The following is a 25837-nucleotide window of genomic DNA, read 5'->3' as shown; positions in this document are numbered from 1 at the left end:
CTCTCTCTACCCACTGGCTGCTGGTAGCACCCCTCTCTGCTAGGTTGTGACAAAGAAATAGTCTCTAGAGGTTGCCAAATGTCTCCCAGAGGGTAAAACTGCCCCTAGATTGAGAAGTGCGGCTCTGGAGTCTAGGCGCTGCCTAATGCTACACAGCTGAGCGTCCTGCCACGTGCAGGGGGGAGGCTGGGGAGAGATTAGGCACTGAGGGGCTGGACACACATCAGACCCCTGGGCTCAGCGTCTCCCTCCGGATCAATAACCCTCTGCTGCTGCCTGCCTCCGGGCTAGCGAGAAAGACAAGACAAAGACAAGCTTAGGAAAAACCTCTAAAACTATATAAAAATATTTATTCATTAGAAAACAAGAAAACTGACAAACACACATATATATATATACATTCCAAGGAAAAGCAGCTCAACTCGGTTCAGTTGGGCTGGTTTAAGAGCAAAGCCTTATGTTATAATGACCATTTATGCATTAAAAAACCAAGGAGACAGGCAAACAAGCATTTTACAAAAGGAATGAATTCAGGGTCACTCTTTATAAGACACGTGCACAGCAGGGTTGGGATAGGCAAGGCTGCCCCTAGGACCTGTGCCTGTGAGCAGATGCCCGGCGGATGGGGGTGGTTTTCTTGGGTGTCTCATCTTCTGTCATCTCTGCTGACAGTTCTGTACAAAGAATTGGGGGAATAAGAAAAAGCTGAGTCACAAAGATGGTGAAAAATAGGTCTCAGAGAACAAATGGGACCGTCCTGGACCACACTGCACAGGAAGATGACCTGGGGGTGGGGCCTACACAGTAGGACCCTGTCAAAAGTCAGCCTGGCCCCCGCCCCACCCCACCCCTGCCGGGCTGGGTCTGGAAGGGAGCATGGCACCTTCATCGCTGGATTCATCACTCGAGAAGACAATCCTGAGTTTCTTTCTTGAAGCTCGCTGCTGGGTGTTTGGATGCTGGCGGGTGGTACGGCGGGGCTTCGGTGTGACAAAGTCGTCTGAGGCTGTAGAAGCCACATGCCTGTGCCGAGCGGCTACCAGAAGCAGAGGTGTGGGTCCAGAAGGAAAAAGGAACCTCTATCTGAGAGGAGGGCCCCGCCCAGAATCTCCCAAAGGGCGGCCCCACGTACCAGCTGGCTGTTTTCTGGCTGACGGGGCTCTCTGGTTACTGCCTTGGCCAACCTCAAGTTCCTCTACTGTGTCCAAACCTCTGGTGTGACAGGTCCGAAGCTTCTGCTCAAATTCATCTATTACAGCCTGGAGGGAAAAACAGATTAGAAACAGGCCTGGAAATCGTTATTTCTATGACTAAAAAGAAACAAGTCCATGAATAGAGACGGAGGAATCTTAAATGTGGATCACTAAAGGGAAGAACCCAAATGAGAAGAGCACACGCTCTGTGGTTCCAACTACATGACACCCTGCGAAAGGCGAAGCTGCCGTGACAGTAGAAGGATCAGTGGTGGCAGGACTAGGGGGGTGAGCAGGGGAGCAGAGGACGCTCAGGGCGGGGCGTCGACTGTTAAGTACACACAGTGGTGGGCACAGTCACGATACATTCATCAGCACACACATCACCAGGAGTGAACCCTCCTGCAAATCACGCTCTCTGGGCAACGGGGATGTGTCAAGGCAGGTTCACAGATGTCCCGCGCAGCCTGTGGCAGGGGATGTGGGTAACTGGGGGTACATGAGAATTACTATAATTTTGCTTTGAACCTGAAATGGCCCTTAAGAAAGTCTCCTGAAGAAAAGAAAAAAAGAAAGAATAGAATTGGAGACAGAAAGATCTGGTCTCAGGTCACCCGGTTACTTGGTTGCAATCAGCTGGGGATTAAGTCAGAAACCTGGAGCCTCAGAACACCCGTGTGAGCTGCAGCCTGAAAGCAGCAGGCACCGCGCACCTTGCCCTCGGGCTTGGCCCCACGCCGCAACTTGCCCAAGATGGACAAAAAGGCGCTGAAGATGGACTCGTCTGACAATTTATCGCCAAAGCAGTCGAAATTGTCGAGCATCTTTCGGAGACCCCGCTCTGTGAGGGGCAGCTGAGACACGCAGTACGCCAGGTCCCGGTACTGCCGCTCAGTCCTGCAAGCAGGGAAGGTGTGGTGAGGCTCAGCGGGACCCCCGAGGGAAGGGTCTCCTCTAGCCCCGAGAACCCTCCAGGAAGGCAGCATACTGGGCCGTGCGGAAGCGCTGACACAGCTTCTCCACCAGGCTCTCGGTCTGCTTGTCCTTCGTGATGTAGGAGAGCAACTGCCTGCGGACGGGAAACGGATGGACCACCTTGGGGGCAGCCCCGAGCCCACCACTGACACCCACGCAGGCCCTCCCCGGCACTCGCCTTCTGTCGCCCTCCTGCCTCAGGGGCAGACCCTTCTCTGCCCTGGCCTGTCCCTCCTGCCCGCTCCCTCACCTCAGGGAAGGATCCACCCCACCCTCCTGAGGAATTTATAGTGTGACTGGAAACTTAGAACAAAAGCAGCTGCCATCCAATGAGTCCTGTTTACATGCTTATCATGTAAGCATGTGTTAGGACTTTTATCTTACTGAATCTTCTCAAGAACTAAGGACCAAGTATTTGGGGGCCTCGTTTTACACAGGAGGAATACTACAGAGGCGGGTTGATGCTGAAGTCCACACGGCTCAGAGCATCAGACTGGACATCACACATCACGAACAGGTCTGTGTGATTCCCGAGCCTGCTCTACAAAGGAACAAATGCCCCAAGGCCCAGGGACTCTACTTCATGATGGTGTGGAAAGGCTCTTCCTCCACGCCTCCCTCGGGGGCTGACAGGCGGCTGATGATATCTGGAAGGAGGTTATAGATGGCGTTCGCCTGTAAAAGAGAGAGCCAGGTCACAGAGACCAGCACATGACTGCCCCGTCCCTCAGCAGCAAGTCCTAAGCCACCCCACTTCTCACCTTGTTGGAGAGCTCGTTGAAGAAGTTCTTGGCCAGGGCAGCGATCTGAGGGGCAGGGTCGATGAGTAGCACGGCCATCTCGCTCACCTGCCCCTTCACCTTCACCATGTCCTTCAGGATCAGGTGGGTCATCACCAAGGCGGCTGTTTTCCGCACATGCTGAGAGGGGTCCCGGAGGCTAGGGATGAAATCTCACGGCATTAGGACAGGGACTGTGGGCGCACCCGATGGTGGCAGGGAGGCCCTCAGTAGGGAGCCGCGGCCTCTTCTGACAGTACCGGTCGAGGATGTCTAGAGTTGAGTTTGGGGAAAGAGGCCAAGCCTGGTGCCAAGGCTTTAGACGAGAGGCATCAATCCCTTTGGGTCACACCCAGCCAGGGCGTGCCCAGATGTGGGAGGGAACCCTAAAGACCGGGGGGACACAGTTCTGGGGATTCCCACACCGACTTCCCCACGGCCTCCAGGGCTGGCAGGGACCGAGACGGCGCTGGGAGGGGTCTCTCACCGAGCATATAGATGGGGTGTCCAGGGGTCCACCAGGTTGGGAAAGCGGATGGCCAGATCCCCAGTAGCAATCATGAGGTTAGAGCGAACGATGGGGAATGAGGACTTTTCTAACATGGTGAACAGAAGACGAAGCTGGGAGTCACAGAAAGTTGCACTAGAGGCAAAGAGAGGATCGTCAGGGAAACCGCACAAGCCCCCACCCCCCTCGGGAAGGCAGTGTCCACCCTGGGGCCCACCTGATCATGCAGAACTTGCCCAGCGCGAGTGAAGCCGCTGTGGAGAGCTCTGGGTTGCTATAGAGACCAGGGTTGTTGCAGACTTTAAGCAGAAGTGGAACAAAGGCAGCCAGTGTCTGTTTGCCTGGTTAAAGAACAAGTCAAGGTGTGGGACGGGCTACCTGGCTGGGGAAGGCTCACCCAGCAGCCCTTCTCACCTTCCAGCAGCTCCAGCTCACAGATGCCGCGGATGAGTTCTGCCTCAGTATCATCAGCTGTGGCCCCACCCAGCCCCATCTCCTCCTCCAAGGTGGACTCAGACTTTGAATTCTGATGGGAAAGCAGCCAGGGATCATGGGTGAGCAGACAGTTTTGATTCCAGCCTACCCTTCATTTCACATGAATGGATCTGGGGAAGGGCAAATTCTGCAAAGCTCTTCACAGGCTTGTCACGTGTATCTGAAGAGCAAAGCCTCATGAATTAAATAGGAAAAGTACTAAATCCCCTCCATTTGTGTCTAAAGTGGCCAAAGCATCCCACATCTCTTCCGATTCATCCTCATAGCAGCATATAACTTCCTGAACAAAATAAATCGATGGAACCTGCCAGACAACGGCTCAAGGTCACAGAGAAGGTGAGACTTTACCCCACTGCTGCAGGGCTGTATCTCATTTGTCTGCCAGACATCACTGCCTCTAGTGGAGAGAACACAAGGTCCCATCAGGGGCCAGGCCCAGTCTCCAAGGCTGCCAGCAAGGGGTGGGAGTGTGCGGGGCCTAGCAAACACTGCCTCGGGCACAGCCTGGATTTTATGCTGAGGCCCCTACCTCGATGTTCTGGATTTACCTAAAACACCTCGTGGGTGATCCATTTATGTTCTCACTAATCGTTTCCAGGTTATCAGGAGCAAGGAGGCAGAGCCCCCATGAGCTCAATGAATAGGCGAGAAGCAGAGCTCCCCAGAAGGAACGTAAAGGACCTGAGGGCCAGAAGCGAGTCTGGGCAAGACTTGGGGCAGGAACTCCAAAGCGCAGGCGCGCCGCTCACCTTCTCCTTGGGCTCCTTCCTCTTGTGTTCCTGTTCCTCCCGCAGGACTCGGCGCCGACAGAGCTCTCCGCTCACAGCCTGCTCCAGGTACACCAGCTGCTGCAGAGCCACGTCCCCGGCCAGGGACAGCAGGTTCATCAACAGGAAGGTGGGGAGCACGGGCGTCTCCTCTGCAGGACGGGGGCAGGAAAGCAGGGAGAGAAAGGCCATCAAGTCTCACAGGCCCCCGCACTGTTTTCTCTGATGGTCCCTGGCTCACGTGCTCTATACCCAAGCAAGGAGCAGGAGGGCTTCCCTGGTAGAGAATGGTAAACAATCCACCTGCCAATGCAGCAGACGCGGGTTTTCATCCCTGGCCCGGGAAGATCCCACATGCCTTGGAGCAACTGGGCCCAGGTACCGCAGTTACTGAGCCTGTGCTCTAGAGCCTGGCAGCCACAGCCACGGAAGCCCTTGTGCCCTAGAGCCCACGCTCCACACTAAGAGACGCCACTACCAGGAGAAGCCCATGCACCACAACTACAGCGTCATCCCCACTCACTGCAACTAGAGAAATGCCTGCGCAGTTAAGACTGGGCACAGCCAAAAAGAAATACAATTATTTAAAAAAAGAAGCAAGACATGAGGGTGGAGGGCATGGTAGCAGTGACTGTGCAGCCTGAGTGACAGAAAGGGACAGGGAGGGCTGAGGGGGTCAGAGTGGTTGCAGGAGGTGGTGGTGTCAGGGGCTGCTGCCATGGGCCCACCACCCCCCTGCCCACTTACGGGGGGCCTCCTGGTGGTCACTCTTCTCCTCCAACTTCTCCAGGGCCTGCTTCGCACAGTCCTGCAGTATCCGGGCGCAGATCACCTCGGGGCCCTCAGCCAGCTGGTAGATGAGGGCCACAGCCGCCTCCTTGAACGGGACCCAGAGCGGGTCTGGGTGGACGCTGCCTGCACAGGAAGAGGGGGAAGCTGCCACCACAGACAGAGGAGCCCTTCTGCCCCAGGCTCTGCGCGGCAGCTCACCTTTCGTGACCATCTCACGCAGCCGCTCAAACAGGCGGTGCTCCTGCGGCAGCCGGAAGGGAGGGTGACGTTCGCCCATAGAAGGCTGTTAAGGGCAGGGAAGACAACGCGGGTGAGTGTCGAGGGTGGACAAGGGGCACCCACTCTCCCTAGGTTGGACGTCACCACCCCACGTGCCTTCCTCCTGTCCAAGATGTTGGCGATGGCGTGGCACACCTGCTGGGCCAACCTGTAGTCCGGTGGGAGCTTCTCGTCCAGCCCTATATTCACCAGGGTGTCCAAGTTGCTTCCCACAATCTCTGGCTTTCCTCTAGGAGAAGAAGCCGTAGAGTTAAAGCCACTCAGACACCTCTGTGTGGGGAACACCACCAAGGAGCGTAGGAGCCAGGTCCCAACCCAGGGCTTCGTGAGCCCTGGGGCACTACGTGTGGGGCCGGCCCTCAGCATCCCTCGCGCGCCGCTGACCACTCTGCTGGGCGGGTTGGAACTGCCTCCATTTAGGCAGCGACGCACGCGCAGAGCACAGCCGGCCCGAGTGCTCTCACTGGAGCAGTAGTAACGGTCCTCAGGGAACCTTTCTCTTCTCTCTCACCCCTCGGCCTGTCTGATCTGAGCCTCACCGTGCCATCATCCCAAGCAGCATGACGGAGGAGCAGCGCTCCAGAGGGGAGCAGGGCACCTTCTCGGTTGCCCGCTCCCACAGCACCTGGGTCACTGCTGGGCTCAATTCATCCTTCTGCACAAACTCACAGATCTGGAGAGAAAAGAAAAAGGGCTCAGGCCCCAGAGTAACAAATCCCCTGACACTTGGTCTACCTCCTCTGAAGAGAACACTGAGAACCCGAAGTGGAGAGGAAGCTCCTTAGGCAGCTGAAGATGTAAAGCTGGGGTCTGGGAGATACCTCCACCTCTGCTACTTTCCAATCTCCTGCCTGCAAACGTTTCTTTAGATGACGTGCTGAAACTGACCTTGCCGAGTGTGCACATCTATAGTCTGGACAACACTTTGTGGAGATTTCTAGTAGGTTTTCTCACTGCTAACATCAACTCAATGTGTCCCAAATGGATACCATCATCTTTGCCTTTTCATTTTGCCAGTGACAACACCACGAATAGTCTCATATGCTTCAAACCTCTGTCACCTGATTTTTAATGCATCGGTCGCTCATTCCACCTTTTCTCCCTTTTAAAATTTGTCTTCCATGAAGTGCCACTCTATAGCTGTTCCTCCCACCCCGGAAGTCCAGATCCCTGTCACTGCACACCGGCAGCAGCCTCCAGGAACATTCCCTGCTTTGGCTCCCACCAGCCTGTGTGCTGTGCTTTCCCAGACGTCTGCTTCATCAGGCCACAGCATTGCTCACCAAGTACTGATGGAAACAGCTCTCTGTGGCCTGCTGTATGGGCTCCTGGCCAGTTGCTGCCCTGCGCCATCTCAGGCCAGGCGCCTCTAGCAGGCTTTTCTTTTCCGCAGTGAGGAGAAAATGAGGCTGGTGGTGCTGCTCCTCCCAGTGGAGGCTCGTGGTCAGCACCATCTCTCCCTTGAGCCCTACCACCCAAACCCTTCAAAGTAGCTCTGTCACACTGAAATGCTGGGGCCCCTGGCCGCTAAGGTTCAAGTCCTAGATCCCACAGATCTTCCCAGTTCAGCTCCAACCCGTTTCCAGCTTCACTATCTTTTCCAGGTAACAATCTTGGGCCAGAACGCAACGGTCTTCCTTGTACAACACAGGCAGTGCTCTTGCTCAGGTCTGTCTGAAATGTTTCCCCTCCTCTCTTGAATTCTCTAAATCTGATGCATCAAGATCCAAATCAAGTCCTGCCACCTTCAGGAAGCTCTGCCCTTGACTCGGAAGCTCTGCCCTCAACTCTTCGACCTGACACTGCTCTCTTCTCTACTCGTCAACATAACGTACCAGGCAGGAGTATGGTTTCTGGAACTCTGAAGCCTGAGATTGAATCTTAAACTTTGTCGCTAACTGGCTGAAGCTAGCCAAGTTCTTTAAGCTCCCTCTACCTCAAGTTTCTTATTGAAAATGCAGATAATAATACTGCCTCCTAGAGCCATTGTGAGGATGAAACATGTTAATACGAGCAAAGTGATTAAATTAGTGCCTGGCATAATGTGTTATATTACTGTCGCTACAATAACTGTTACCTATACCACTTAACTATCGGCTGCATTGCTCTAAAACGTTTTATGTTTTTTGGCCGCCAACTAGAGTTGAAAGCAGATAATCTTATATTTCTTTGAGGGGCTAAGTAAGTTGCTGAGCACACCATAATCTTACTAATATTTGCTGAGTGAGTAAGTGGAAGTGAGCATACTTACGATTTCCTCAAGACACTGAATGGTCCCAACTGAGGCGTCCACCAGCAGCAGAGAGAGATTGTGAATCAAAGTCTGGGCCTTGGCTCTATGGGAACAGCAGAGATCAGGGGTCATTAAAAGACGGAGAAGCTAAACCTGGCAAATAGGTTATTAGGCAATCCCGCCAGTGTCAAACAATACACAACTATTTCAGATACACAAAGAGAACAGACTAGTCGTTGCCAGTGGGGAGAGGGCTGGGGGGCGGCAATCTACGGGGCAGGGGACTAACAGGACAAACTATCCTGTGTAAAATAAGCTACAAGGATGCCCTGTGCAACATGGGGAATATTTTATAACTAAAAACAATATAACCTTTAAGGATTATGAATCACTACAATCTACACTTGTAACTTACATAATGTTGTATTATATTTCAATAAAAAGAAACAAAAATAAACCAAATAACTGCTTAGGTTGGGTTTCACTGGGAGTTCCCTCCCCCAGTCCATCACAGACCTACTGCCTCTGGGTCTACAAGTCCCCTGGGAGGAGCCCACTCCCCCGCCTCCCCTCAGGAGACTAGACACCTCCTGGGAGAGGCTGACTTCAGGAAGTTAGCAAAGGCAATGCAGCCCGTGTACCTGGCGGAGTCCCCCTTGGGTTTGAGATAAAGTTGGCGGTAGGCATTAAGCACAGCATCCCGGACACCAGGCTCCTTCGACCAGATGAGAGGCAGCATGCGGCGTACCCCAAACAGGGCCTGAGGTACCCCAAATTGGAACACCATCACAAAGAATTCAATCACCTCCTGCACCACTGAGAGGACAGACACAAATGTCACCTATCAGTGCAGCGAAACGCCCCAACACTTAAAGACAGAACCTCTCTTAATGTAGCAACATGTGAGGGGACACCCTCCCCATTTTTCCTGAGGACCCCACCTCTCTCCAGTGCCCTGTCAAATGCTATATGCACACTCCACAGGGCTACAGCAGCCACATGGAAGTAGAGAATCTGGGCCCTTCAAAGGAGCAGACGGACATCAATCAAGTACGGACGGGATGGGTCCTTCCAACCACAAGCCCTGGCCTCTGTGGTGGGGATGCCGGCACACCTGTCGTCGTGTGTTCGTACATCATCTTGCTGATGATGCCAATGGCCTTGGTGATCTGCAGGGAGAAGCTGTGGGCATCCTGCAGGTATTGCACCAGCAACTCCTGCTTCACCAGCTCATCACTGCATTCCTCAGGCTCTGACCCACTGGGCTTGTCCTTACAGCCAGTCTCTCCTGGGCCCAAGTTCCCTGCAGCCGCCTGGGGATTCTCCTCCTGGGTGGGAGCTGCTGGGCCTAGAGTTAGAGAATTACAGGATAGTTTTTGTTCAAGGGTATATGGGGAAACCCAACAGTTCTAAACATCCATGAGTATGTGTTTCTACCATAGGAAAGTTTTGTTTTGCCATGCTATGCGGCTTGCAGGATCTCAGTTCCCTAACCAGGGATCAAACCCATGCCCCCTGCAATGGAAATGTGGAGTCCTGACCACTGGATTTCCAGGGAACTCCCAATAGGAAAGTATAAATTTAGAATTTAGTCTAAAATATCTTGGTTCATTTCTCAGAAAAGATTTCTTGAGTCATCTATGGCTTGAAATACCCTTCTACTCCCTATGACTATGGATCTCAGGCCTGTGGGTTGCTTCCGTTCCCAAGCAGACACATTGCAGACCCCGCTCTGGCCTCTTTCAGTGCCAGGCTGTGAGTCAGGTCAGTGTCTGACATAAAGTCAATGGGCCATAAATACTAGCTGAAGTGTCTTGTTTGCTGACTGAAGAAGGAAAAGGAATTTACCTTTGAAGATGGTTCCTAAGAGACTGAGGAACCTGGTCTCCTCTGACTCTTCCGGGTCCACATGACAGAAGGGTTCAGACTCCTGGAAGCGGCCCATGGCTTCCTGAGTGAGGATGACGGCCTGCCTGACAGAACATGGCCTGTCACCAATCCTGCCCCCTTGAGAGCATCACTGCAGCCTGTGTCAGACAGCCTAGCCCACAAATCCACCGAGAACCCAGACCTTCCAGTGGAGAACTCTGTCACTTGTGTGAAAAGGGGGCAGGGGGAAATGAAGCTAAGTTTGGCTGTGTGACTAAACATTATCTCTAGAAGGAGGCGCTTAACCACTACTGTTGCTGCTCCATGGGAAGGGAACTACGTGGCTAGAAAGCAGGCTTGGAAGAGATTTCTCATTTTTAAAAAACATATCATTAAAGAATGTATACATGTGTATAACAGTTACTCTGCTGTACAGCAGAAATTAGTGCAACATTGCCAATCAACTGTATTTCAATTAAAAACATATATATATATATAGTTTCCCAAAGGTGAACTCTAAACCTAATGGGTCACGAGAGAATACTGCATTCTTTCTCATACTTGTAACTAGCTTTGGCTAGCAACTGACGGATGCGTCCTTCCACCTCTTCGGGGGTCTCTGTCTCCGCAACGCCCTCAGACATCCCCTCTCCTTCCTGGGGAAGCATCAGCAGCTGCTGCAGGGTAGCTTTCAACTCTGGCAGCATGGCCTCCCACTCCTCAGCGGGGTCTAGCTCTGCGGCTGAACGAGAAGGTTTCAGACTCTTGCCTTGAGCTCCCCACTGTGGGGAAAAGGGTGTCAAGGTTGAGAGCTCCCCCAGAGCCCCTACTCACAAGGCGCTGTGGCTCGCCTCTGGGCCCTCATCTCTTGTAATTTCTGGGTCTCCTTCTGCAGTGGTCCAGCAAGGTCAGTGTCACTAAGCTACCAAGAAACAATGAGTATCAGGATCATTGACTCGTGGAATTTCACCTGTTTCCATTTAATCCCTCTTCTGGGTGGGCCAAGGGCTACGTACCTTGCAGGAAAAGGGATTATTGGCAAGAAAGCTGGCGAGCAGTTGGATGGCGCTTTTACAGACCAGCACCGACTTGTCTGCCAGACGCCCCACAGCTAAGGCCACCACTGCCTGGAAACGCGTCAGGGGCAGAGCCTGTGGGGAGGCAGGAGGAGAGGATCAGATCCCAGCCCACACTGGCCATAATGTCAAGATGATGGTGAAGTGCACTCTACATGTGTGAGCCACTCAGCTGAGGAAACTTTTCTACGGGATGTGAACAGTTCTGGAATACTGTGTGTATTAATACAGTGTAGTTCTTGAATGGAGCCAGAATCCTTGTCCCTGATAGAGGAGGACCTTTACTATTGGCAGTGAAATCCTGAATTCTAGACTCTTCTTTGACACAGCTACTTTTCTTTTTTCTCCGGCTTGCACAGAGGGGTTCTGTGGGTCTCTATCACGTCAATGGCCACTCACCTTCTGCTGGACGATTCGGGTGAAGAGCTGCAAAACTCGGCTGCGCACAAAGGAGTTGACGTCGTGGCAATGGGCCTGCAAAGTGTCTAGGAACTGGTCCCGGGTGTCCCGGGATGCCGCCTCCAGCTGATCCCCACTCAGGACCTGCAGCACCATCTCTGCCATGGCCGCCAGCACAGCATTGCGCATCATGTAATTCTGAGGGAGAGCGAGGCTGGTGGGGGCTCTGCACCCCCACCCTGACTGTCCTTGCCCTAAACTCTTATGCTGCTCAGCATCGGGACCTCAGTTCCCTGGCCAGGGATAGAACCCGCATCCCCCTGCATTGGAAGCTTGGCATTCACCCTGAGGTCACTGGAAAAAGCTGAATGCCAAAAGGGCCTTGACTGCTCAGAAGAGAATGTAGGGACAAAACAAGTAAGAGCCCAGAGCAGTACCCCTTCCCCTCCCCTCCATGCAAGGAGGTAGCCATGGTGGCAGCTGAATGTGAAATCACATCCACCCACCAATACATGTTTCAGAAGCATTAATTACCACCTTGCTTCTGAGGCCTCAAAGCCTTTGATCCTTACTAATAACACTGCCTTCCCTCACAATCCCCTTCCCACAATTCACTGACAGAGAAACAGCAATCAGCCCTAGGCCTGACCATGTGCACTGCAGAATCTGATGGGAGAACAGTTTAGGGTTTTTGCCACGCCGAGAGCCAGAGAATGGGATCTTGCAATCTAAAGTCATGGTATCAATACATTAGGTGAATGAGTAGATTATCGTGGTTCTTAACATTCACTGAGGAGAGCTAATATCAGGTTTGGGAAGGAGCCAGGTTAACACTGAGGACAAGAGAACTGAGAGAGGTGATATGGGAGCATCTGAGAGCCGGGTGGCAGAAAGGGGCTTCATCCTGCAGAATGGATGGACCCAGAACCACAGCTGAGTCTCTCACTGACTTAAGCTGTGGAACTGTCATCTCTCTACCAGGTTGAGATGAAACCAGTGTGAGACTGACATGGCCCTTTAATTCAATAAACTTCATCTGCTTCTCTACAGGAAGGAATTGCCACAGTGATAAGCCGAGACAATTTGACTTCATGTGAAAGTTACTACCTTCATGTTAAGAAACAGCCTTTCAAAAATGGACTCACAACCCACTGACCAAGCGACCACCTACCTCTCCATCCAGATGGTCTAGCAGAATGCACATGCTGGACATCAGGATGGCTGGGATGCGCTCTGCTAGTTCCGTCAGGAAGGCTGCAAAACCCTTTGCCCCCGTAGGGTCCCGACTCAGCTCCTGGGGACACTTCTGTCCAATCTCTCTACACAGGGGAATAAACACAGCCAGAGCAGCGTAACCTAATCACTTAGGTCCCGGCAAGAATTAAGTTGACATCTAACATCTGCAGGGGGCTTCCCTGGTGGGTCAGATGGTAAAGAATTGAAAGGGTAACAGAGGAAGGCCAGAGGTGCCCAAGTGGCAGGAGGAAATAAGCTGCAAGTGGCAGCCTTTTTGCCCTTCTCTACAACAAAATTAAAGGGGCTTCTAATAGCACCTGGTTCTGCCTTGAGCTAACCAATTTTTCTTATGGAAATATTTTTTTAAGCTATGTTAGTGAAATGATGTATTTGCTTTGGAATCTGCCTTTCTTCAAAATAGTTTCACCTAAGACTAACCTTTTTTTTCTCTTCTCAAACCTTGGGGTGATAATGGCTCAACAAACCAGTATTCATGTTAATTGTTTTACGGCCAGGGATGACACACTTTGTGCCGCCCTATCTCAAAAATGCATATTGTGGGAGAGGGGCCTAGTGAAACTCCCTCAGCCTTGAGGAATCTCTCTTATCTGATTAGCAGCTTGCTAACAGACACAAAATGCCTTGCTAAAAACCAGCAACAGGGCACTCTTTCTGTCCTCTTCTGATGTCTGTGTCAGAAGCTTTCTCTCTCTCTATTATACTTTAATAGAACTTCGCTACACAAAAAGCTCTAAGTAGTCAAGCCTCATCTCTGAGCCCGGATAGAAATCCTCTCCTCCAGAGGTCACGAATTCTGGTGTAACACATAGCTTGCAGCAGCAAGCTTTCAGAATCTGCCTGCCAATGCAGGAGTTCAATTCCTGGGCTGGGAAGAACCCCTGGAGGAGGAAATAGCAACCCACTCCAGTATTCTTGACAGGGAAATCCTATGGACAGATGAGCCTGGCTGGCTATAGTCCATAGGGTCATAAGGAGTTGGACATGACTTAGCAACTAACAACAACATCTGAAGGAATGTAGTGTTACACAGAGAATTTGTCTCCAATATTCCTCTTCTACCTGAGGAAAATGAGAATTAGAAACATAGAGAAGGCAGGGTCACCTTACGATCTCTCCTACAATGCTCTTCATTCCGTAATCAGTTGCCCAAAGACTCACAGCCGCCACCAGGATGGATGCCAGGTGCTCAAAGTGCTGCAGCATCTGGATGATCTTCACAGTGGCACCTGCGGAGTCCTGCACATGAGCCACGACCCTGGGCCTCGGGAGGGGTGGGGAAAAGGAAGGGCCGACTCACTCAGCATGTGGTTATAACGTGTCAAAGCTACACCCAGCAGGTGCGTTATGGCTTCTCGGGTAGGGCGGTTCTTCTGGTGACTAATGGTGGGGTTCTCCAGGAGGCGGTAGCAGCAGCCAGTAACCAAGCTGAGAAAAGAAGATTGAGATGATGACATCAGTGGTCTGGACTCAATTATACTGCCCTTGCCTCATTCGTTCTATCTCTGCTGCTGCAGTCAGGGTCCTATACTCTATCACCTTCTGCATCTAGTTGCTTTGCTGACCGCCATGTAGGTACTCCCTCCTTCCCACAAGTTATGATGTCTGCACAGAAGCTGAATATATGATAAAAGTCAGACAAAATCACTGATGACTTCTCAGTGTTGAATGGCCAACTCAGTCATCATCTTGGCTGAACTTTCAGCTGCATCTGACACAACTGGTCACTCCCTTTCCCTTGAAACATGCCTCATCTGGCAGCAGGAGCCCAGGCTCCGCTCTGTTTCTTAGCTGGTTCCTCCTCAAATCACTCTCCTGATGCTGGAGCACCCCGAGGTAGTCCTCAGATTTCTGCTCTCTTCTAGCTATGCTTACTGATTTACTGATCTCATTCAGTCTCATGGCTACAAAAACCATTTATATAAACACGTTACATTCCCAAATGTGTGCTCGAGCTCAGATCTCTCTCCCTTACTACTTCACTTTGTACATTTCACACCCAAAAGTGACATTACTTGGATGTCTTAACAGGCACCTCCAACTTTCTACACCCAAAGCAGAACTTCTGCTTTCTCCTTAAACACAATCCCACAGGCTTTGTTATCTCAGTTACTGGCAGCTCCATTTTCTCAAATGCTCAACCCAGAACCCAAGGTGAGTCATCCTCGACCACACCCTTCCTCCAACCTCTAATGCATCTGCCAGCTCATCCTGTAGACTCTCCTTAAGGAACAAATACAGACTGCACCCACGGCTCCCCATCTCCACTCCCTCTTGGGTCTAAGCTACGGCCATCTCCTGCCCAAGTCACCGCCACAGCCTCCTAGCTGGTCTCCCGCTTTCCTCCTTTCCTGCCAGTCTGTTTTGACACAACAGCCAGAGTGACCTTGTTAGGGCAGCCAGACCACCTCACTGCCCTGCTTGGAACCCCGAGGGGCCCTACCTCATGCTGATGGTGAAGTCACTGTGATGGCCTAGGGGCCCTGCAGTTGGCTTCCCCTGCCCCGACCTCACAGCTCAGCCCTCACCTTGTCTCAGCTGTCGCTCTGGCCTCAGTGCTGTTACCTGGACCTGCTCAGCACACTCCGTCCTTGGTACCTATTTCCTGCCCTTGCTCTGCCTCCCGTTCTCCTCGTGGCTCTCATTACCTCCTTGAAGGCTTTGCTCAAATGTCACCACCTCAAAAAGTCTTGCTAGAGTCACTGATACAAATTACAGCCCTTTCCCATTACACTTCCCACCCCTTCTGTTTTTCTCCACAGTAATAAACCTGAAAGCATACTATATATTTTGCTTATTTAAAAAACTGTCAATAAATAAATAAATAAAAAATAAAAAACTGTCTTCTGCTCTAAAATACAAACTCTTAAGAGAGCAGAAATGCTGGTTTTCAATATCTTTAATGATACCAGCCACGTACCTAGGAGATTCTCTGTAAATACTGTTACGTGACTGAATAAAGCTGTTTCTAACCTTTGTTGTCTACTTCTGAACAATTCAACGTAACTGGCACACGTCTATGTATTAGACAGAACTGCAGCATGAAATGAAGCATTTCAAAAGCATCTCTAACACCAGAGCCCTCATTCCTCACAGCCAGCATCCCCTGGCGCAGTCACCACCCACCTGACAAACTCCTCTTCGATTATCGAGTGGTTCCACAAGTGACGGATGTCCAACTGGAGCAGCTGTGTTAAAAGCTGAAGAATTGGTTGCCTCTCTTCCTCCCAGTCAAAGCCATGGGTTGCCTTGGCCCGGGATTTCCTACCCTAAAAAAGGATATATTGAGCCTGGTGGGCTGCCGTCTGTGGGGTCACACAGAATCGGACATGACTGAAGTGACTTAGCAGTAGCAGCAGCAGGAAAAAATGAGGAAGAAAAGAGGATCACAATCTGTTAGTCTGAGTGCCCAAGCTATCCAGTGTCAAGACAAGGTAGAAGGTAAGACAGAAGGATTACAAGTTTCAAAATATGAAAGAGCTGCTTCTCAGCAAAAGTTACCCTGTGATACTTCTGAGTACCTTCTCATAAACTTTAAACAAGGACCAAGGGCAGAAAGGGAAAGGATTCTCAGAATCACTGACTTCCATCTTTCCCACCAACTCCCCCATCTCCCCAGACCCCTTATTAAGTGAGCCAGGAACACCAAATTACCTTCCCGCCTAGCTCCACGTCCATGAGACCCGTCTGGCTGCTCGTGGTCTCAAAGGACTCCAAGAGGCGTATCAGAGCATAGCAGTTCATCTTGAGGGCATTCAGGTGGGCGCTTCTGTCTGACACACTCAAAGCTGCATCATCCAAGATGGCAGGGAGTTCCTGGGAGTGGCGGGACACCACTGCAAAGGGCAGGATCTGGGGTCAGTTTCACTCACGCTACTCACACCACCCAACTTCAAAGCCCCAGCATTTGCAGCCATCAGATTACCAAAGATCTGTGTTTCATCTCTCAGTGGCCACAGCACAGGCTAAGTCCTCTGGACACCTGACCCTGATGTCCCGAGCATGCCCTATCCCTACTCTCTTACTCGTTACCCCATGTTCTCTCTGGCAACGGGAAGAACAGCCTCCATTGAAGAGAGGCAGCCCACAAGTAGGAAGAATATTGTCGGTCTGCCCTTACAGTGAACACACATTGCTCTGTATCGCCCACCAAGATTACAGACCTAGTAGGTCAGAGGTCCCGGGCTTAGCCAAACCAACTGATTCACCACAGCCTTGATATCATCACATGGCTGATAAAATGCAGCAATCAGCAACATACACCTTCCATCCCCTACCCCCTTCCCATAAACACCTTTTATGAGGAATTCCAGTGTGTCTTCCTTGAGGCCAGGGTCTATACTTCGAAAGTGACTATGAGGGAAAGAAAGTGCCGGGGGTGAGCCAGGAACCTGCAGAGCCCATTCTAACAGATCAGATCAAACCCAAGGAGTCTAATGCTTATAAAAACATGTGCAATCACTCGTCTGAATAAATACGGTGGCGAGCTAGGGTAAATGCTCATGAGAAGAAATATCAGCACCCAGAACCAAGTATCAGTGAACTGTAATATGGAATTTCCGGACTAACATGCAAAGTTAGGGCAAATAGCCACTAATTCTTTTGAAAGTACCAGAGGAGCTACGTTACTTACTGCAGGATGCTGTAGATGGTATCAAAATGCTCCAGCACGGCCAAGGGCCCCTGAGCTCGAAAGGCGGTCTGAAAAGCTGTAAAGGTGAAAGAAACTGATCAGTACAGAGAGAGAGGCATTTCTGGTTAATTCTGTTCAAGACAGAAAAAAATGGAATTAACTGATTTTCTTGGTAGAATCACTAAAGGACACAGTTCATTTCAATGTAATCTATTAAAGTAACACCTGACATTTTGTCCTGTTTTATCAAAACAATTGAGTTTTATTACTCCATCTCTGATCGAGATGAAGCAAATAGTACTGTGTCTATTTTGTGGCAAAAGAAGTTAAATGTCAGAGTAGTTTTGTGACTTGTCCAACTTACTAATGAATACAAACCCAGAATCTTTTTAAGAGTCTGAAATGATAAAAGTAGTAAAAACAGTAGAGTTCCTGTATTCTTCACCCAGACAATGGTAACATCTTGTATTACTATAAGGATCTATTCTAAACCAGAAAATGAACAGTAACTGCACGCTAATGACTAACCTGTAGAGCTTGAGTTTTGCCAGCTGTTCTAATTCTATCCTTTTCCCAGGCCAGGAGTCAACCTAGGACACCACATTGCATTTAGCCACCACACCTCCTTACTTTCCTCTGATCTTTGTCTTTGACACTTGAAGTGTTGTTTGCCAGTTATTCTATAGAATGTTCCTCACTCTGGGTTTGTCTGCTAGTTTCTCATGATTAGGTTGAGGTCATGTGCTTTTGGCTAGATCACTGAGAAAGGGAGGCTGCGTCCTTCAACCATTATACCCAGAAGGACATGATGCCTTATTACTGGCAATGTTAACTGATCAGTCGGTAGGGTTCACCAGGTGTCTCCACTGCAAAGTTACTATTTTCCCCTTTGCAACTAATAAGTATCTTGTGGAGGGAGATACTTTGCAACTATGCAGACATACTGTTTCTCACTACATTCTGCCCCTAATTTAAGCAACAAGGGATGACTCTTACCTGACACAAAGATTACTTTTATTAAATGGTGGTTTGCCTATCTCTATCATTCCTTTTATATAGTCACTAATGGGAATGCCACTGTAAGTATGAGCTTTCCCTTCGATACATAATTTATGTATTCAGTTATGTATGTCAGAATGGGCTCATGAGTGTTTTATTGTTTTAATCCATTCCTATTACTTTTTCTTCTGTCGTTCAGACAGTCCCGTACTTGACCACTAGGAGCTCCTTCCACCCAGACTGCAAAATGCAGGACATACATGTGTGTAGGTATAAATGGACATACTCCTATATCTATTTTTACCTCTGCTGCTGCTAAGTTGCTTCAGTCGTGTCCGACTCTGTGCGACCCCAAAGACAGCAGCCCACCAGGCTCCCCCATCCCTGGGATTCTCTAGCCAAGAACACTGGAGTGGGTTGCCATTTCCTTCTCCAATGCATGAAAGTGAAAGTGAAGTCGCTCAGTCGTGTCCGACTCTTAGCGACCCCATGCACTGCAGCCCACCAGGCTCCTCCATCCGTGGGGTTTTCCAGGCAAGAGGACTGGAGTGGGGTGCCATTTTTACCTCTAGTGTATATTAAAAACATAAGTTCATTTATGTACTTGCTTAATCCTAGTATGCACATGTAACAGTTTCAGAACTGCTAACCCACACCCCTTTAAAAAAAATTTACTACCTACCTGACGCTAATTGTGTAAAGCTCTTTCATATACAACTCACAGTCAAAATGCTGGCTTTCCTAGTTACTTAGTTCTCTAGTCCTTTAGTGTGTTCAAACATTTGCAATACACTTAGGTTCATTTGCCTCCATAGACCTGCTTTGATTTACCATGGGCCTACATTTGGAATAATCTGCTATAAATTGAAAACATTGTTAAGTCAAAAATCTAATACTACCTAACCTACTGAATACTACAGCTTAGCCTAGTCTACCTTAAACATGCTCAGAACACTTATAACAGCCTACAGTTGGGGGCAAAAACCACCTAGTACAAAGCCTGTTTTATAATAAAGTGGTGAATATTTCTTGTAATTTATTGAATGCTATACTTCCTCAATGGAGAAGGCGATGGCACCCTACTCCAGTACTCTTGCCTGGAAAATCCCATGGACGGAGGAGCCTGGTGGGCTGCAGTCCATGGGGTCGCTAAGAATTGTAGACGACTGAGCGACTTTGCTTTCACTTTCATGCATTGGGGAAGGAAATGGCAGCCCACTCCAGTGTTCTTGCCTGGAGGATCCCAGGGACGGGGGAGCCTGGTAGGCTGCCATCCATGGGGTCGGACAGAGTCGGACACGACTGAAGCGACTTAGCAGCAGCAGTAGCATACTTCCTCAAAGTGAAAAGCAGAATGGCTATCTGGGTAGAGGACGGCTTCAAGTGTACAGGCTGTCTACCCTTGTGATTATGTGGCTGTCCGGGAACTGCAACTGCTGCTGCTGCCCCGTGTAATGAAAGTGCTGCTGTTGCTGTTTAATTACTCAATCGTGTCCGACTCTTTTGCAACCCCATGGACTGTAGCGCGCAAGGTTCCTGTTCATGGGATTTCCCAGGCAAGAAAACTGGAATGGGTTGCCATTTCCTTCTCCAGGGAGTCTTCCCCACCCAAGGATCGAACCTGAGTCTCCTGCACTGGCAGAAGGATTCTTCACTGCTGAGCCACCGGGGAAACCCGGTAGCCTTGCTACCCCTGTATGGAGTCAGTTTTTGAAACAAGTTGTAGATCTAGCTCTTTCTGTGGGTGGGGAGGGAAAGAATTCTGTCAAAATCTTTTCTGTGGCACCAAGTTGGTCTGCCTGGAAAGTAAAGCTTGAACCTGTACTCCATTATCACTGCTGGCTCGCTGACCTGATTCATCACATTACAGTGTTATGTTGTCCAACTATGACCTGGTCCTTTGCAACGTTTAACAAACTATTTTATTTCCCCAACTCCTACTGACTCCGTACACTATACTCACAGCACAGCCTCCCCTTTATACGTTCTCTGACCCTTTGCCTCTCTTCCTTCAGTAGATGACCGTTTTCTACTTTACCCAAAGAACGAGACCCAAAGTAATCCTGCCTCTCAGTCAACAAATCATTCCTCCAACACCTTCCCACTTTGTTTCAGTCTCAAGTGAAAAGATTTTCTGTTCCAGCGCTAAGCTGTTCTCACTGCCTTGCCAAAGTCTTATCTCCTTTCTCTCACCTCTGATTTCATCCTTTCCAGGGAACACTCTCTGACAACATGCTCAGGCCCCCACTTCTTTAAAACAAACAATACAAAAACAATCAATGCCTTTCATTTGAGTTTGCTCTCATGTCCCATTAAAATCTGTCTAATCTTTCTCAATTCCCTGAAACCTAGTTTCTGAGATTGATGAATCTAACAGCTATTCTTTCAAAGATTACCTGTTAACCTACTTTTTATTACATTCAATGATTCTCTCCATTCACACCTCCCACTGATCTAGTCTAGTCACACTGCTTACATTTATATTCAGCTTGAACATTTACTAGACTAAGTTACTTAGCTTACCAAGTCTCAGTTTCTTCTTTTGTAAATTGGGAATAATAACAGATCGTATCTCATAGGGCTTTTCAGAATTTTTTGGTCAAGATTAAGTGAGATAATCCATGTGAAGCAGTCAGGGTAATACTTGGCACACAATCTAACTCAGTACTTGTAAGCCATCTCCCATTCTTACAAACCTCCTTCTGTAATCTCGAAAATACAGTAAAGTGAAAATGAGAAAGAAACAAACACTGCTAACATCTGGCTAATTTTTTCAGTTTATCTTCTATGCATACTATTTCAACTGTCAAGGTCATATCACATATTCAATTCTCTGTTCTGCTTTTTTAAAATTATAAACGTGGCTTGAAAAAACATACAACCATGCCAACTATTCTCATCTCAGGACTTCGAGTAGGCCCTTAGTAAGCCTTTTACAAGTTCCCAGGCCTATCTGCTTTCTTCTAGGCATTATTTCACACCTTTTCTCCACCCATAACAAAACAGAATCAGACAGAAGAGAGACTCCAGCTGCGCCAAACTCTGTATTTATCAGCAGGCACTATCTGCATCTTGGTCCACATGCTCTCCTTTCTCTTGCACTGCCGTGGATAAACCGTCCTTGCTCTAATAAAACCATCTCCTCCCGCCCACCCCCATCACATACTCTCTGACCCCCTAAAGGATACTTCTCCAACAATCCTTCTTCCCTCTCCCTCCTGCATCATCAACTCTCCCCTCTCGGATTATTCCCATTCGGCAGGCACGCATGTGTGCTCAGTCACTCCAGTCATGTTCGACTCTTTGCAACCCCATGAACCCTGTTGGGCTTCTCTGTCCATGCGATTTCCCAGGCAAGAATATTGGAGTGGGTTGTCATCTCCTCCTCCAGGGGATCTTCCTTGGCCCAGGGATGGAAGCCAAGTCTCTTATACCTCCTGTGTAGGCAGGTTGGTTCTTTACCACTAGCACCACATAGGAGGCCCCACATTCAGCATAAACACATGTAATGTTGCTCATCTTGAAAAAAAAAAATACTAAATCCTCCCTTGACTCTGTTTGCCCCTCTAGCTACACCCTATTTCTCTGCTACACCTTAAAGCAAAAAAAAAAAAAAAAAAACCCACAAACAGAAAGGCTTATCTAAACCTACCATCTCTAATTACCTCTCTCATCCCACTTTCTCACAAATGTATTCCAATCAGGCTTTTGAGCCTACCATTCTGAAATAGTGTTCATCAAGGTTACCAGCAAGTGCCACGTTGCTAAGTCCAGGATTAAATGTGCAGCTGATTTCTCCTTTCCCTTTTCAAACGTCTCTTAATTTAGCTTCCATTTAGCATCTTTGCTCACTTTCTGCCTCAGTGACTGGCCCTTCATTTCTTTTATTAGTTCCTTCTCATCTTTCCAGCCTTCAAATGTTGGACTGTCTTAGGTCTTATGTCTGAAAATGCTTTTCTTCTTCAACTGAATCTCATGGCTTTAAACACCCTCTATATGTTAAATGTTAAATCCCAAATATGTATCATTAGTTGGCACCTCTCCCCTCAACTCCATAATCATATAACCAACAGTCTAAACCTTCTCCTTTCCTACACTGCCCCACCTCAGTAGATGACAACTCCATTCTTCTAGGTGCTCAAGTCAAACAGCCTTATAATCATCCTTGATTCTTCTTTTTCTAACCCTGTAAATCTAATCCAGTCCATCAACAATCCTGTTGACTCTACTTTCAAAATTTACTCAGAATCTAACCTTTTATGATCACCTCTGCTGCCATCACCCCAAGCAAGCTCCCTGGTATTATTTCATTAGCCTTTGAATTAGCCCCTGCTTCTTCCCTTGCCCCTTACAGTCTCTGCTCAACATAGTAGACACTCTTTGTGACGCTATGGACTGCAGTCCACCAGGCTCCTCTGTCCATGGAATTCTCCAGGCAAGAATATTGGAGTGGGTAGCCATTCTTTTCTCCAGGGCAATCTTCTTGACCTAGGGATTGAACCTGGGTCTCTTGCATTGCAGGCAGATTCCTAATGTCTGAGCCACCAAATGTCCATCTGAGGATCTTCTTAAGAAATGGATTTTCTGATTCAGCAGTTTGGGGATGGGTTTTTTTCCTGCATTTCTAATAAGCTCGTAAATCATGATAAGCTCCTAACTAATGATACTAATGCTCCTGAAGACCACATTTTGAGGTTCAAGACTCTAGAATGATCTGTATTACTTTCCACCTGACCTCTTTTTTCCTAGCATATTCCCCTCCAATCACACTGTCATTTTTCCACCTCAGGACTGACTTTTCCTGTCTGCCCTTCCTTTGGAATCTGCATAGTTAATGCCCTCACTTGTAAGGTCTCTGCTTAAATGTCTCCTATCAGCAAGTCTTTTCTGATCATCCAACATAAAATGCCAATCTATAATGCACACTGTATTCTTTTTCTATATTTAAAAATTCTTCTCCTTGGCATTTACAATTTATTTATTACTTGTTGAAAGCTGTGAGAGAAACAATTTTGTCATCTTGTCTGTTTACTACTGTATCCCCAGTTGAAGAGAACACTTACTGGCAAACAGCATTATCACCAGTAAATGCTTGAATAAATTAAATGATCTGATCATGAATTATTTAAAGAACTTATATTTAGGGTTCTAAATGCCAAAAGCAATGCAATTGTTATAAAAGATAGAAAAATCCCTTTCCCTACCTCTGCTCATCAGAACAAGGAGCCGTGATCTGGTAACAGTAACGGGGAGGCCAAGAAGAGACAAGCTGCAGTTATATCATCAAGCTGCTTGATAATGAATGAACCCTACTTGCTGTGGGCAATAACAGACTTAATCTCTACTCTCTGTAACTCTCCAAAGCAATCTAACTGATACAAGACACTTCCAAGCAGTACAGTGACATTATGCATGGAGTCTTGTTGATAATTGCAGGAATTGTCTGCGGTCATCTATAGGTTTCAGTGTGTAACTGAACGATACATATATTGTACAGTATTGCTACTGTGCACATATGCTTTTTTCCATCATTGGACATTCCTGGAAATGTGATCTAGACTCTAAAAAACTATTACCTGAAACAGGTCAGGTCAAGTCTCAGACATTTTAGAAGACATCTTCTCCTATAATTCTTAAAACCACCACGACTCTATTCTGGCATATGGTAAGAGGTAAACATCAAAAATTAAATTCTCCCCAAAGACTAATCATATACACCAGAACTGTTTATTGTGTACCTTAGAGAAAGTGGTTAATGAATATATTCTTCATTTAACACAACACTACACAGAAAACAGAAAGTAACAGAAAAGACATGTCCCTCACCCCCATGGAGCTTAGTGGTGTAGTGGAACAGACAGACAATAGAATCAGATGCCGGCAGTTGTTCTGAAGGGCTAGTCACAGTGGCAGCTATGGAGTCTTACCTTTAAGGTACGATGGAAGATGTCTGATGGACAGTACCTCTTGCACGACATACTGATTCACCCCTCCACTTTTCAACAACTCCTCTGGGGATAAGGGCAGATGGAATTCCCATACCTGGGGAGACATCTTTCTCCCAATGGCTCACAGGGCTGGAAGCCAAACAGCAAATAAGTCAGGGTCTACATCTAAAGGCTGTCTTTTTAATCTGCTTCTTTTACTCTTCTCCTTGAATATACATGCTTTTTAGTTTTGCATCAAGCTAATAACATTATCTTAAAGGATGTGATTAACCCTGGACTAGAACTGAACTCTAATTGTGACTCTGACACTTGGTCACATCACTTAACCCCCTGGGCCTCATCTGTAAAACAGGATTACTGATCTCTGATTACAAAGTTGCTCTCAGGAAACAAGGAGTCAAGGAATATTAAAATATTTAAAGAACTGTAAAGTGGCATATCAATGCATTAAGTTAGCACTCTTATTTCTGTTTTTATGAGAAAACTTAAGTATATAGAGAGGTCTCATCTAAGACCAGAGTGACCCAGTGTGAGCTGATGGGTTTCCTGTCTCCAGAATGACATATCATTAATATTTACTGTTTACTCTGTGCCAGGTTCTATTAGGCTACGCGAACGTCATACCTGATCTAAGTCTCCAAAATGCCCATTTTATGGAGTCCATAGTAATTTGGCTCCATTTACAGATGAGGAAATTGAAACTAAGGAACGTTAAGCGATTTGCTCAAATTCCACTGCGGATCTGACTGTTTCCACCACGTTGTACTACAAGAACACATCTACTACAGCTTAATACCGCATTTCACTGCCGGATGCCAGATTTTCCCGGCCTCTCTTCCCCGCTCCCCCAGAACACCACACCTTACAAGAGAGCTTCACCCGCCGTTCCTCCAACTCGCGTCGTGGGGCTGGAATTAAAAACAAAAACAAAAAAACCCCACGGAGGGCACAATATGCACCAATATGCGAGGCAGCACTCCCGCGGGGAGAGAAACTGGGCAATACACGCCAGGCAGAGGAAAACACCCGTCACCTAGCCCCGCGCGGCGCGGGCAAAGCCACAAAAGTGGAGTTCAAATCTCAACGGCCGCAAGGGACCCAATCGCGACGCTCGCTGCAGAGACCGACCAATCAGAGCGCAGGAGCCGACTGCCCAAGGAGGGCGGGACTTAGATTCCAGCTCCCTCCCCCACCCACGCCGCACTCGCGCCCGCCTTCTTCCCTACAAAGTCCTCTTTTTCCGCGGTGCCTGCTGGAGGAGTCGAGTTCCTAGCTGAGCAGTGGCCGTGCCCCTGGGACAGTGACCCATTCAGTCACCCCCGAGGACAGAAGCCGACAGTTAGAAGGCTTAGGCTCTAGTCCAGCTTCCGCCATCTCGTCTGCTATGTGACGTCCAGAAGTTCACTTTACTCCGTCAGCCTCAGATTTCCTCCCCGGTCAAATAGGGGGAATAAAAACAGCTATAGCGCAAAACTGCTGTGGGGCACGGAAAAAGGAAGCTCTGGGCTCCAGGTTCTGGACCTTCATCTCCCTCAGTTGAGGGACGCCCAAGGAAATAAGAACGGGTGAATTTTCTTGCTTGAAGTTCATTTTGGGACTCCCTAAAGCAGACGACACCTTCTGCTCTTCTAGCGCATT

At 48.6% G+C, this 25837-nt stretch overlaps 1 protein-coding gene, 2 long non-coding RNA genes and 1 other non-coding gene across 8 annotated transcripts; 2 read left to right on the top strand and 2 right to left on the bottom strand.

Annotated features, from left to right (window-relative positions):
- Nucleotides 1-330: 330 nt before the first annotated feature.
- Nucleotides 331-25783, bottom strand: NCAPD2 (non-SMC condensin I complex subunit D2). 5 transcript variants are annotated; one of them, XM_027541105.1, is made up of 32 exons: nt 25061-25783; nt 24179-24328; nt 17253-17328; nt 16914-16972; nt 16274-16455; nt 15746-15888; nt 13920-14047; nt 13725-13848; nt 12537-12684; nt 11366-11563; nt 10907-11041; nt 10725-10812; nt 10452-10632; nt 9870-9994; nt 9136-9369; nt 8663-8837; nt 8040-8124; nt 6328-6461; nt 5885-6017; nt 5708-5792; nt 5465-5632; nt 4700-4869; nt 3870-3981; nt 3673-3796; nt 3435-3590; nt 2930-3107; nt 2749-2843; nt 2182-2262; nt 1907-2090; nt 1133-1259; nt 884-1036; nt 331-674 (listed from the first exon to the last, which is right to left on the bottom strand). In XM_027541105.1, exons 2-32 carry the CDS (start codon nt 24303-24305, stop codon nt 589-591), a joined length of 4194 nt encoding a protein of 1397 aa, XP_027396906.1. In that variant the 5' UTR covers nt 24306-24328; nt 25061-25783; the 3' UTR covers nt 331-588. The 5 variants fall into 5 exon arrangements, with proteins under 5 accessions (XP_027396906.1, XP_027396908.1, XP_027396909.1 ...); XM_027541107.1 differs by having other exon boundaries at nt 5924-6017; XM_027541108.1 differs by lacking the exon at nt 16914-16972.
- LOC113892355 lies at nt 3976-5595 on the top strand. Its single transcript, XR_003511033.1, has 3 exons — nt 3976-4286; nt 4549-4847; nt 5508-5595. It is a non-coding gene; the product is annotated as an uncharacterized LOC113892355 (long non-coding RNA).
- On the top strand, nt 5733-7828 carry LOC113892356. The gene is made up of 2 exons (XR_003511034.1): nt 5733-5819; nt 7393-7828. It is a non-coding gene; the product is annotated as an uncharacterized LOC113892356 (long non-coding RNA).
- On the bottom strand, nt 16531-16852 carry LOC113893870. Its single transcript, XR_003511390.1, has one exon. It is a non-coding gene; the product is annotated as a small nucleolar RNA U85 (small nucleolar RNA).
- Nucleotides 25784-25837: the final 54 nt, after the last annotated feature.

Source organism: Bos indicus x Bos taurus, chromosome 5, assembly GCF_003369695.1.
Source record: "Bos indicus x Bos taurus breed Angus x Brahman F1 hybrid chromosome 5, Bos_hybrid_MaternalHap_v2.0, whole genome shotgun sequence".
In the NCBI taxonomy this organism is placed as follows: Eukaryota; Metazoa; Chordata; class Mammalia; order Artiodactyla; family Bovidae; genus Bos; species Bos indicus x Bos taurus.
Note: the sequence above shows the minus strand (reverse complement) of the source record. Positions and strands in the feature narration are given on the sequence as shown.

Bases quoted from the DNA above. Each gene is read 5' to 3' on its own strand.
- NCAPD2 (XM_027541105.1), bottom strand. From the start codon at position 24,305: ATGTCTCCCCAGGTATGGGAATTCCATCTGCCCTTATCCCCAGAGGAG. The intron at 6,018-6,327 runs GTGAGGCTCAGA...TTCTTCTCCTAG, and splicing joins CTGCTTGGGATGATGGCACG to AGGAAAGCCAGAGATTGTGG. The intron at 5,633-5,707 runs GTGAGCTGCCGC...CTTCCTGTGCAG, and splicing joins GCGTGAGATGGTCACGAAAG to GCAGCGTCCACCCAGACCCG.